This window comes from Glandiceps talaboti, chromosome 13 (assembly GCF_964340395.1).
Source record: "Glandiceps talaboti chromosome 13, keGlaTala1.1, whole genome shotgun sequence".
In the NCBI taxonomy this organism is placed as follows: domain Eukaryota; kingdom Metazoa; phylum Hemichordata; class Enteropneusta; family Spengelidae; genus Glandiceps; species Glandiceps talaboti.
Genome location: NC_135561.1, coordinates 13,381,193 through 13,394,534, shown reverse-complemented (window position 1 = coordinate 13,394,534; position 13,342 = coordinate 13,381,193). Strand labels below are relative to the sequence as shown.

Below are 13,342 nucleotides of genomic sequence, written 5' to 3'. Positions count from 1 at the left end.
CAATTTCAAACAAAAATGTTCCAGGTGCAGCTAAGTACTGCTTTCAGAATTACAGTTACATATACCAGTACATGTAGGATGTTTGGTATGATGTTGTTAATGTTATGAAATAAATGGTGTACAGACTAACATTTTTGTTGACTGTGTATTGTGCCAGAAATTGACTTTTCAACTTGAATGTTTCATTAATTAGTTGTATTAATATCATGTTTACATGTACAGCTGTTGTCAGATGTGGTGTTATTTTTAAATTTATAATTTTATAATTGATAGATTGATATATAAACATATGTTATGAAATCATGAAATACAAAATGTATGTAACATCATATCCAACTGTGTCAGTATATGGGGGTCATCATACATTAATTTTGTAGTTATTATACAGCATGTACACTTCTGTACATAAACCGTTCCTGAATTAGTTATCTGCTGTGTAAAAAATTGAATTGTGGATTTTATTATGACATGAAGTAATAGTTTATCATAACGATTGTACACATTACACACTTATTAAAACTTGCAAATTACTAAATCCAACTTGGCTAGCACCAGGGTTGCTCAGTGCTAACAGTGGGTTGCCACTAACAGATACATGTACATGTACATGTAACTCTAAAGCATGGGTTAATTAGTAATATATGTGTTAATTAGCTACTGGTCAGCTCAAACCTAACTCCTGGCTAGCAGTAACACTTCCCCAACATGTACATGTATTAGTGTACTACAGAAGAGTTAATGCCTTTACCAACATGTATGTTAACACCAAGTCAGCTCAGAACTAACACTGGGCTGGCAGTAAAGTAATACAAATGTACATGCACTTCCCTGTCCAGCATGTGTTAGCTACTGGAAGGGATAATGCCTTTACCAGCCATACATCTACATTGTATGTTAACACCTGACTATATCGGTATATACATGTATTTACATGTATATGTACATACATGTACATGTATATCAGTACTAGTGCTGTGACACTGGGCTAGCACCAAAACCTCATACCTCACCAGCATGTGCTAACTCAGTGCTAACACCAACTTGGCACCAACACCTCACCAGGAAGAGTTAATGCATGCACAAGCCCAAGCCCCTGCTAGCTTGATCAAATTAGAAAGTATGTGTATCTGTCCAGCTCAGTGCTAACACAAGGCTAAGGCCCGTCATCATGTGTAGCTCTGCATCAGCATGAGTTAACTGCTGAAAGTGAAAGGGCTACTGCCTACACCAGTATATGTTAATGCCAGTCTAACACTAGGGTAGTGAGAATAAGATTCTTGCCTGTACTGTAGAATGATTTCACTTAAAATTTGTGTTCATTTTTGTACATGTATATTAATATTCTGTCTTTTTCCTATTTTCAGACTCCTCATTTGTCAAGAATGGATATTTTATTAGACTGTCTGTGTTGTTTATCTCCCTGCTGTTCATGTTACCAACCTCGAATAAACAGCAGTGATTGGGAATTGTATGAACCTTTGCTCCAACCAGAGGAGAGATCAGCTGTCAATGATCTACTTAGCTATTTAAATAAAGGTAATGAAATAATAATAACTACTTGTAACAAATGTAGGTTATTATTACATATGTACTGATGATTACTTGCAACATTGTGTGTGTGCATACAATGTACTCAAGGTATTTGCACTGTAGTGCAATGCTGAAAACATTATTGCATACATGTACATGTAGTGTACCGGTATGCAAATGATATTCAAGTGATGGTTCAGTAATTCGTTGCACACAAAAACGTTGTATTGCACGGTATCATTTTTACTGAAATTTGCTGTTTCGGATGACCATATGTTATAACAACAGAATACCCAGTCTCGGTTACCCAGACTCTTGCCACTGGGGTCTCTGCCTACGAGACCTCCCCAAGTGAGAGTCTGGGGAAACACGATTCCAACTCGCCCACGCAGGAAGTAGCTTCTAGAGCAGTGCATGCTGGGGAATACTTTACGTCCACCATTGTAGGCTAAACGATTTAGGTACTTTTGCAACAACTTACATGTATCATTCTCAAGCGAGTGATGCATCTAAATTACAACAAACATGCCTCGTAAGCCCATTTTTATGACTTGGAAGAAATGGTTCCCGGTGCGGGGTTGTAGTTGTAGTTGAAATGTGGTTTCCACAGACTGGGTGGTCTCATACAGTAGAAGAGCCTCTAGGCTGTGAAAATGACCACAATTAACAGAGAGCTTGTCTTTATTGTCAAATTTACCTCTACATTTGTACATTGATTCATGCATGTGTACTACTGATCATTGATTGCAATTAATACATGTACATCCACAGTTGAATGTGTCAAATTTAGGGACAAACTCCATTGATACATATCACATCAAAACCTGTCTTTTTATAGCATTTAGCAAATACGATCATCTATCATTAATTTCTTGATATTTTGTTTATTTTACAGACAATGGTGAGAAGACAACAATAAATGAAGACAGACTCAGGGCATTATTGATATTAACTTACAGCGAGAATACAGAATTACAAAGATCAGCTGCTTTATGCTATGCAGAGATTAGTGAAAGATGTAAGTACCTTGCAGTAAACTTACATCAGAATGGACATTGTTTCCAGTAAATATTACCTGGTGCTGTCTTAGTGCAAAATATTTATATTAGTAGACCCAATTTCATCACCATCTAGAGGGTGGGTTGACATTAGTGATACAGATTTTAGATGACATACAATGTAGGCCTACACGTGCATCGCCTTTGTGCCAGAAAAGGACTCAAAAAGAATCAGATTAATATAGAAACATGTTGTGGTTAGCAGATTTTATAATCGTTGCTTGAGAGACTGCTCTTCAATTGTAGCATAAAACTTCAGGAACTATACACATTGCTACAAAACTTGTATGTCGCCATAGAGTGTTGGAAATGGATGTGGTATCATTATGTTTAAAAACACTTGTTTAATTGTTGACTAACCATGCTCAAGCAACGTCGTGTGACAGTTTTTGTAGGGCATGTGAGTCCCTCCTACCGTACACAGTTCACTCCCAGAGGCTTACAGACAGACAGACAGACATATGATGTTACCGCCATGGCCAATCAACTGGTGTATGAAATACATGTAGATCCATAGAAGGGTCAATTAGTTTCCCTTGAAAAGTGAGTACATTTTGTAGATGTATGTCACTTTGTCTGACTTAGAAAGTTATAACATGTATTGTTGTATATTGTTGCAGTGATGCAGCCTGTTACCATGAATATGATGGAACCATTGGTTGTTTTAATGCAATCAGATGATTTGGAAACTCAGAAAGCAGCCTCCTTAAGTGTCAGTAATCTTTTAATCAATGGACCAGGTAAGTTGATGATAATTGTCACCGGTTATTTGATCTGGGTCCTAGTGAATGATGAAGTACGCGTAATTTTGTAATTATTTACAGTGGTCCAGATGACTATTATAGTCTTAAAATATTCATAAATCGTAACAGCATCACTTCTTATATTTATGTTAATTTATGTCATTTGAAAAGTGGAACAACCAATGAACAAGATTAGCAAAACCCTTAATTTTCACACATAAAAATGTGTTTTTGTTGCTGATATTTTACCCGAGAAAACTTTAACATTATCCTTTTATATGAGATGAATCTCAGCAATGAAAGAAAAGGAAATGATCACTTTTCAATCTTAAAGGCCAAGGTTTCAATCCCAGGTTCTTGTGTTAATGTCTTACCAGTGGAGCCATCAAAATATGAGGGGTCATTCTTTGTTCAGAACTACTGACCTTTTTTCTTTAGGTCTGTCAGACAACTATTGTCAGACCTATCTTAATACATGTACCAATGCACAGTGTGGCTTTAACTGATCATCATTCAACACTTGGGGTTATTTTTTCTGCTAATGTGCTGTTTAATCTGTGAGAACGTATACACTGGTTTGCGAGAATGCATCGGCACAGAAAGTAATGACAAACAAGTTGTTATTTTCAAATTTTCATAGATTCAGTTCTAGATTATTATTTTGTTTTTTGAACTTTCAGAAAGTAATAAGGAAGTCATAGTACAGAGTGGATGTGTTGGTCTACTCACAAATTTGATGTTGTCTGCAGATCTGGAAGTACAGTGTAATTCATGTGGTTGTATTACAACACTAGCTACCACAGGTGAGTTTGTAGAGCGCCCTCAACATAGAGGTACAGTGTATTATGTGGCTGTATTACCACACGAGCTACCACAGGTGAGTTTATACAGCGCCCTCAACATAGAGGTACAGTGTAATTCATGTGGTTGTATTACAACACTAGCTACCACAGGTGAGTTTATACAGCGCCCTCAACATAGAGGTACAGTGTATTATGTGGCTGTATAATTACCACACGAGCTACCACAGGTGAGTTTATACAGCGCCCTCAACATAGAGGTATGGTGTAATTCATGTTGCTGTATTACCACACTAGCTACCACAGGTGAGTTTATACTAGCACCCTCAACATAGAGGTACAGTGTAATTCATGTGGTTGTATTACAAGACTAGCTACCACAGGTGAGTTTATATAGTGCCCTCAACATAGAGGTACGGTGTAATTCATTTGTATTACAAAACTTGCTACCACATGTGAGTTTAAACAGCGCCCTCACTATAGAAGTACCGTACAGTGTAATTCATGTGGTTGTATTACAACACTAGCTACGGTACCACAGGTGAGTTTAAACAGCGCCCTCAACATACAAGAACAGTGAAATTCATGTGACTATATTACACCACTAGCTACCATAGGTAATTTTATGCAGCGGTGCACCCTCAACATAGAAGTAAATGTAGTGTAATGCACATGCTTGTCTTACAACACAGAATATAGTAGAATGTGTCTTCTGTGTCTGGCTACCACAGGTGAATGTAAATGGCGCCCTCAACATAGAACAGACCCAGTAAAATTGACATGGGGTTGTGAAGTAGAATGACCAAGATCTATAATCCATATTTTCTGTTCAGACAGTGATTTGAATTGCACATGGTTCAATGTGAAATATTCACATTTGGTCAATTGTAACATGGGTAAATCTCATGGCCCACAGTATAAAATGATTAAAAGTTACATTATTGTACATTATATCTCTAGATGCCAACAAGAAAGCTATAGTAGCAGCTGGTGGTATAGATCCCTTATTACGTTTAGCCAGATCATCTGACATAAGAGTACAACGCAATGCAACTGGAGCTTTACTTAATCTTACACATATACGTAAGTATAACAACTTCCATAAAAAATCACCACGAATGAAAATTGATAAGAAGCCAATAGCATGGGAAACAAACTTTTTATTTATTTATTTATTTATTTATTTATTTATTTATTTATTTATTTTTTTTTTTTTTTTTTTTTTTTTTTTTTTTTTTTTTTTTTTTTATAAACAAACTTTACAATTAATATTTCAAATAAATGTATCACTTTATTGAAGGAAAGTATCAGGGACAAATATATACCGGTATACACTATTGCCTTCTGGAGTTATTTTGGCTACTCTGCATCTATTCTGCACATGTTTTCCAGCATTGCTTGCTCGACAAGACAACATCACTACAGTAAAGCAAACTTTTTTCTTGCAGAAATTTGAACATATAATCACAAATTGGCTGTAGGGTCACTCGATGTCCTACAGATAATGTCATTTCTGTATTCAGTGGTTATCTATCTACAAGTACAATTTGGCATCATGAAAGGGAAAGTTTTCTATCGAGCGATGAGTGGGCATGTATATGATTTCACAAATGAATAGGTGGACAGGTGCAATAAAATTAATTACACATGTGCTTTGGCAGTATCACAATTTAATGCCAGAGGGCACTCTCTACCAAAATTGACTCATAGGTTAAGCAAATCAGAACCAGTGATGTAGTCACGGGTCGTGATTGTGCAGAACGTCTGGGATATTTAATCCATATTTTCTGTTCAAAGAAAATAACTTGGCTTGTGCATGGTATAATAATATAGAGTAAAACATAGCTAACGGTTACCATACACATCATCGTCATGGCTATCCTTATCTTCCTACAGAATCTAACCGTAGTGAAATGGTTATCAAAGGAGCAATACCAATCTTTGTCAGTAGTCTGAAGTCGAAAGATTCTGATGTTCTATACTACTGCACAGCTGCACTAAGTAACATTGCAGTAGATGGCGACTATCGTATGCTTATGATTGGAATAGGTTATTATGACATCATCAGGTTTCTTATTCAACTTTTAAACTACCCGGCTGATAAGGTGAGTATATTTGAGTATAATTATGTTAATTAATGATACCGTAAAGAGAGTTGTAATGATTCTCTACCCTTAGTCTATTCATTACTGATGCAAATTGGTCTTTAAAAAAAATCATTGCAGTGAGAAAAATAAAATGGCTAATCATTGCCATGCATTTCCCACCTCCATTGTAGACCCTGGAGTGAACACTTCATGGTCTATGATGACACATAGACTAAATCACCAGTTCACCATTCTGTGTACCAATGTTCTGGTCATATCGCACATAAAGGCACAAAGAGGGTTTCTCAAAGTGAGGGTTAGAAATTGATTCTGTCTGCTCATCATTTGCCAATGCATGAGGCTGTATTAAAATATGTGTGCCATTAAAAATATTTGATATGTTCTTCAAAGTGCTTTACAGTAATGGTCAAGCATGTTTCAATTAGTGGTAGTCACTACTAAATTCAGTACAGTGGGAACAACACAGAAAGTGAGTGGTACCTTCTGGTCTGCTGTCTACACACTCCAAAAGTAAACTATTGTGACCCACACTTCAAGCTCTAAAATGAGCAGTACTCCTAGTGGTCAAACCATGAAAACGTTCATCTTTCTGATAACTAGAATGTGGCATAATACTGTTATACATGTAGTATCACTGGGCAAGAAAGTCATTCTTTCTTTTCCTTTCTTCATTCAGGCCAAGTACTAAACAGTGTTGTCTACCTATAGACAATCAACCACTTAGTCCTCACGTACATGTAGGTAGGACTACGTGAAAACATGAGAATTTTTCAAGGCTACATGCACAGTGTTGTCTAGTACAAATGTTCCACTAATTTCTGTTTGTGTTTGTGTTTGTGTTTGTGTTTGCGTTTGTGTTTGTGTTTGTGTTTGTGTTTGATATATCAAAACTGTAATTGTTTGTATTTCACTTAATTTCAATAGGTAAAGTGTCAGGCCTGCCTTGCTTTAAGAAATTTAGCTTCTGATGGTAAGTGTTAAATTAATATAGATTTTGTAACTGATGTCTGTTTGATATTTGTCTGTGAAATATTAGAGTCATCAATGTACATGTACACTGTTGTTGTTTATGATGGATTGAGGGATCATACCATTAATGCATATGTACCAGAGATTACCAGTGTGCACACATACTAGTGGTATTTGCACTGCAGTGCAATACTGAAAATACCTGCGTGGGTGCAAATGATATGCAAATAAGGCATGATCGTTCCTTGCACACAGAATTACAAATGTACGTGATACTATGATTTTTGTTTTGGATAAACATAATCAAAAATTGTGTTCTAATAACAGAACCACATTCCATGTGAGTTCCTGTGTGGGTATTTGCTTGATGTGTTTTCTGGTACACTTTTGCTCACTATGCTCATGAAAGTACTGTACTGCAGAGTACACTGCAAGCATTCCTGCAAATACCCTCAGTACCCCCACACTTGCCCTCACATATCATGTGTTTCTGTCATAGCACTTGCTAAAATTAAGGTCCAATTTAATCAGAGTTTATAATGATTTGAAACATTGTAAAACAAGTACATGTATATTCCAGGAAGAGATTTTATCATCAAATGTAAAGTGCATGCATAGATTTAGTGTTTACTCCACCATGTCACCATGTGTGTGTACAAAGTCCCCTCCCCCACCTTCCCCTATCCCCCTAAGATAGAAGAGCAAATTGTAGTTCTCACTTAGTTATACCATGGTCAGTTATATCTCTATGGGTATACACACTCCTAGAAAACAGTACGGACTAGTTTCTAGGCTAGTAAAATATATTTGTTGATTTTTTTTTTTAGATGATAACCAGGTATTGATCGTTAATCTTGGTGTTCTACCAAGTCTGTATTACCTAGTTCATCATGGCAACAGAGAAACACAGTGTGCAGCCGTAGCTGCTGTCAGAAATTTATCTATACATCATAAGAATGAGGTAAAACAACATGATTGTAATCATTCAAAATTGATATCTAGAATATGCAAATGAGTTACATGCCTGTTTAGGAATATGCAAATTAGTGGCATGATTTTTTTTTTAGGCATATGCAAATCAGTGATACATTGTCAACCTTTTTTGATTATGCAAATGAGTGACAATCCTGTTTAGGAATAAGCGAATGAGTGGGATGCCTTTTAGGAATAAGCAAATGAGTGGCATACCTTTTTAGGAATATGCAAATGAGTGGCATACCTTTTTGGATTATGCAAATGACTGGCATACCTTTTTAGGAATATGCAAACTGAGTGACTCCCTTTTTATATTTTGGCACAAAAATTCTATCTTACCTCTAACTGATGTGTTTAAGGTAGGTTATCAATATGCATTTGTATGATAAACAGCCTAAAATTCTTGTGAAGCAGTCTTTACAAAGTTGTAAACTTCCTAGCATTTGATAAAATTGCCTTTATGTCATTTGGACAATGGTTCAAGAAATGTGAATCTCCTATACTTTGTTTGCTTCACATAATGCCTCACCCCAAAGTGCCAAATTTGGCAAGTTTCATAACTTTATTGGATAGAGGCTCTGCATGCAATGCAAGGATGGTAGACATGACTTCCATCTGAATTGTAAGAAATACAGCCTAACCATCGACATTTGTGTATTTGTATATAGGTTACCATAGTAACAGAAGGTTTCCTGCCAGATTTATGTCAGATACTACAGGATCCTGACAGTCTTCCAGAGAGTAAGTGTCATGCAGCAGGAACAATTCGTAATTTGGTAGCGGGAGAACAGATCAAGGTAGGAATGAATTGAGATTATAAAATGTATCATGTTGGGGTGCTCTCTGATATCAACCAACCCCTTTCAGCAGCTCCATGAGGATTGAACATACTACGTACATACACAACAGTTTAGAAGGATGCTAGACCATAAAATACACCCAGTCGGTGCACTGTCGTGCATCAGCCGACCCCTTTTCAGCAGCTCCATGAGGGTAGAGCGATACATCATACCATACAGTTTTGGATGGTTCTAGTCTGTAAAATACACTGTGTTAGGATGCCCTCAAGTATGCCGTCTATGAAATTACAATCGTTTTCTGGCATTTTGAAAATGGTTGATGGCATGGTAGAGATTTCCTTAACATGTTTGTACATGTAATTGATCATATCATTGGATCATTTATAAGTCGTACCTTAATATCAGGTTTGAGTTCAGTCAAATGCAAGTGATGGTAATGGACAATATATTTCCCACAATGCATCATTCAAAATGGCAGGTGTTTGTGTCCCCTATTGCACATAAAAGTATAATATTATATCTATGCCACAGATTTATGTCATGGCTACTATTCCAGGTTGATGCTCATAACAACCTCAGAACGGCTGCATCCATCTGTTAAAGTTTATGTCAGCAAAGATAAAACCAAAAGTTTGAAACAAGTGTTCATGAAATGTTATCAATATTGATTGAATAATTCTTCATTTCTACAGTCAATCCTTGGGAATGGTGCTTTGGATAGTTTATTGGTTAACCTTATGGAACCATCAACACCAGTTAATGTACAAATAGAAGTGACGGCAGCATTGGCTGTATTAGCTGGTGATGGTAAGTATAGAGTTGAGATCAGATAACTTTCCTTACTAGTAATAGCTCACTTCATTTACCAGTTTGATCTCGTGTTCCATAAACTCCAGGAATTTCAAACGACTCCGGGGAAAGTTCGTCCTAATCCTTTAAAATCTTCATTCACTTCTTGATGTTATGGGAAAAGCAACTACACAGGGAACCTTGTACATCCTAGTGCTAGGATGAGGCCACATCCTAGTGCTAGAAATAGGAGCACAGCTATGTACCAGCTGTGTGCCCCACATCCCTGTTACAGGGTATATTTTCCACAGCCCTGGTACATGGTTGTGAAAATTATGCCTGTTGCAATAGATGTGCATACAACCTCCGTGCCACGACTGTTTTACACATCCCAGTACCATAGCTGTGTACTGCACACCTAGCACACAGTTGTGCACACCCATGTAACAGTTATTGTGGAATAATACCCTATAGCAGCCCTTTTGTTCATATCTGACTAGTAGCAATTGCTCACACAGCTGGAACATGGCTGTGGGAAATACCTATCTTACAACTAAGCTCACATACCTAGCACATGGCTGTAGGAAAAAGCTCTTGTACATGTACTTAGATGTTGAAAAACTTATTTACTATTTCTCACATTCATGCCACATGGGTGTGGTATACCAGTTGCACACCTGTCACATCTGGGTATGTTACAGCTGTGTGCTGGCCAGAGCTGTTACAGAGATGTTTTTTGCATAGCTGGTACAGCCGCTATGTTCCACTGAGGTGGTACAGCTGTGTGAAATTATAGAAGGCCAAAGCAGACAATCTAAAGACAGTAATTTCTAAATAAATAGTTTATAGTGATAGTTTTTAATTTCACTTTCTCAAAGATGAAGCCAGAGTAAGACTGATGTCTGTGCGGAGTGGGAAAACCTTTGAGAGACTGGTGAACTTAGCTGCATGCTCACCAGATAAAGAAGTTCAATATAATAGTGCTGGTACAATTGGTCAGCTGCTGCAGTCTGGTAAGTATATTAAGTTACTCACTCACACATGCTAACACACACACACACACATGGACACAGACACACATGTGGACACATACACACCACACATAGACTCAGACACACATATACATTTGCACATGTACCACACACACACACACACACACACACACACACACACACACACACACACACACACACACACATACACACAACATACTAGTATTACTACACTGGGTTTATTAGAAACAGAATCAGAGCCACTTCATTGACTTGAGAAACTCACTATAGGTTTTTACTGACAATGTTCTCTTTGTTTCATTGTTAGACTTTGATGCTAAGCTGATACCTTCCAATCTATCAGGATTGTTGAAGTATTTGGAGAGATTTCTACAGAGTACAGATGTCACATTCATTCATATTGCATTATGGACATTAGCACAACTATTGACAGGTGAGTCACAGATTGACAGAGTTCTCCCAAGACCAAAACGAGTGCTGGTCAGTTATTCACATTGCATTATGGACATTAGCACAACTATTGACAGGTGAGTCACAGATGAACAGAGTTCTCCCAAGACCAAAACGAGTGCTGGTCAGTTATTCACATTGCATTATACACTTTAGCATAACTATTAAAAGGTTAGTCACACAGATTGACAAGGTTTGTCCAAAGTAAGTGTTGGTCAGTAAGTCATATTTCATGATAGACATTAACACAGATATTGAAAGGTGAGTCAGACATCCGTAATAGGGTTCTACCAAGACCTATATGCGTGCTGGTCAGTAGTCAATAATAGTGAACATCAATAGCTAAATCATTACATGTATTATAATATGTCACTGTTGGTTACTATCAACTAAATAATTGGACTGTTCTGATGCATACTGTTAAAATAATATTAAAATTTAGATAGCTGTCTGGCTGAGCTACATAAAAAATATGTCATACACTGATAGTAGTATTCCAAGACCATGGGATTCAACCATTTGGGGTTTAAATTGGCATGAGGTGGCTGTTGATGGAGTAGTGACATCAAGTATGAAAAAATAGGGGGAGACTCAACATGGGTTAGTACAGTAGTTGAACTTATTTGCCTATTCTTTCAATACTGTCATTCTTTCCATTTTGTTTTTATACAGATCAGTACTTCAAATCAGTCATCAGTGAAAGCTCCATACTGAAACTTGTTGACAATTTAGTTTACTACAGCCAACAACCTCAGATCAAGAAACTGGCAGAAACTGTAATGAGTTCACTGGACTGAAGGCAGGCAACCAATCGGTATATGCTGTCCAGTAGCTTTTGATGTGATAATTGTGGACTTTGGTAAAAACAAAGCCTTCTTGGAGTACTGATGGACAGTTGTGGTCAAGTTAAAGGGTTGGTTAGGGGTACTCTTAAACCTCTCACAACTTTTCCGATAGTAACCTTGAGATTTTCTTTCTTATTAAAGATCAAGGCATATCCTAGTGGTCTGTATAGTAATAGCCCAATTTTTTATCAAATTAAGGGGCTTGTTAGGGCTAGGCTCTCTAACAGGATGAAATATGGTTCCTGTCAGAAGGATGTTCTTTGCTAAACAAGTGGATAACCTAGTGTTCTGCATAGCAGTGAACCAAATTTTGTCAAATGTAGGGGGTTGGTTAGAGTTATGTTTAAACACTAACGACTTTTAAAGTGATAACTTTGAGATTTTCTTTGCTAAGAACAAGTGGATTCCTTGGCGCACTGCATAGCAGTGAACCAACTCTTATCAAAATTATGGGTTGGTTAACGTCCGGTTTAGACCCCTTAACAACTTTTAAAATTGTATCTTTGAGATGTTCTTTGTTATTGAAGATCAATGGATTTCCCAATGGAATGTATAGTAATGGACCAATTTTAACCAAACTAGGGGGATGGTTAGGGCTTAGACCCTCTAACAACTTTTTAAATTTAATATTGTATCTGTCAGTTGTCTTTTGCTAACAACAAAGGGATTTCCAGGTTGCATTGTAATAGACAAATGTTTATTATCCTAGGGGGTTAAGGCTTGGTATGGACCCTCTAACAATATTTAATATATTATGAGATACATTTTTGCTAAGAACAAAGGGTTTCCTTAAAGAATTTGTAATAATGGAAATATTTTTTCGTATCTCTAATTACCATAATCCAGGTTGCCCCTCTAAGTAAGTCTCTTGTAAATAAAGGATAGACCAACTAGGTGTATGTATTTACAGTAAGTGAATTACACAATACGTTCAGCTTTTCTGTTTTTGATACAATTACGTATGAAACCACTAAAAAACTGGACGTGCTACACTTTAAGATAGCAAGATTGAATGAGTATAGTTTCTTGCTACATTTTGTCTAAGTGACATGAACTACACATGCCACCATACAGACATCAGATGAACACTGCAAAGGACATTTTACCGCCTGCCCTTCACCAGGTATGCGATACTAAGAAAACCATTGACACCCGAATGTCTGCATGGAGCTTAAATGATTTATTTCATATAGACGAAATGTAGCAAAAAAATGCGATCTTGCTGTTGTAGTGTGGCATATGCAGTTTCTTGTTGTACATGG

General features: G+C 36.9%; 1 protein-coding gene across 1 annotated transcript; it reads left to right on the top strand.

Annotated features, from left to right (window-relative positions):
* Nucleotides 1-1,382: 1,382 nt before the first annotated feature.
* On the top strand, nucleotides 1,383-12,032 carry LOC144444144 (uncharacterized). Its single transcript, XM_078133549.1, has 13 exons — nucleotides 1,383-1,536; nucleotides 2,426-2,548; nucleotides 3,209-3,328; nucleotides 4,012-4,134; nucleotides 5,092-5,214; nucleotides 6,028-6,236; nucleotides 7,164-7,209; nucleotides 8,036-8,169; nucleotides 8,852-8,980; nucleotides 9,676-9,790; nucleotides 10,651-10,785; nucleotides 11,093-11,218; nucleotides 11,908-12,032. The coding sequence occupies exons 1-13, from the start codon at nucleotides 1,383-1,385 to the stop codon at nucleotides 12,030-12,032; spliced, it is 1,662 nt and encodes a 553-aa protein (XP_077989675.1).
* Nucleotides 12,033-13,342: the final 1,310 nt, after the last annotated feature.

Bases quoted from the DNA above. Each gene is read 5' to 3' on its own strand.
- LOC144444144 (XM_078133549.1), top strand. From the start codon at position 1,383: ATGGATATTTTATTAGACTGTCTGTGTTGTTTATCTCCCTGCTGTTCA. The intron at 6,237-7,163 runs GTGAGTATATTT...TAATTTCAATAG, and splicing joins TAAACTACCCGGCTGATAAG to GTAAAGTGTCAGGCCTGCCT. The intron at 9,791-10,650 runs GTAAGTATAGAG...ACTTTCTCAAAG, and splicing joins GGCTGTATTAGCTGGTGATG to ATGAAGCCAGAGTAAGACTG.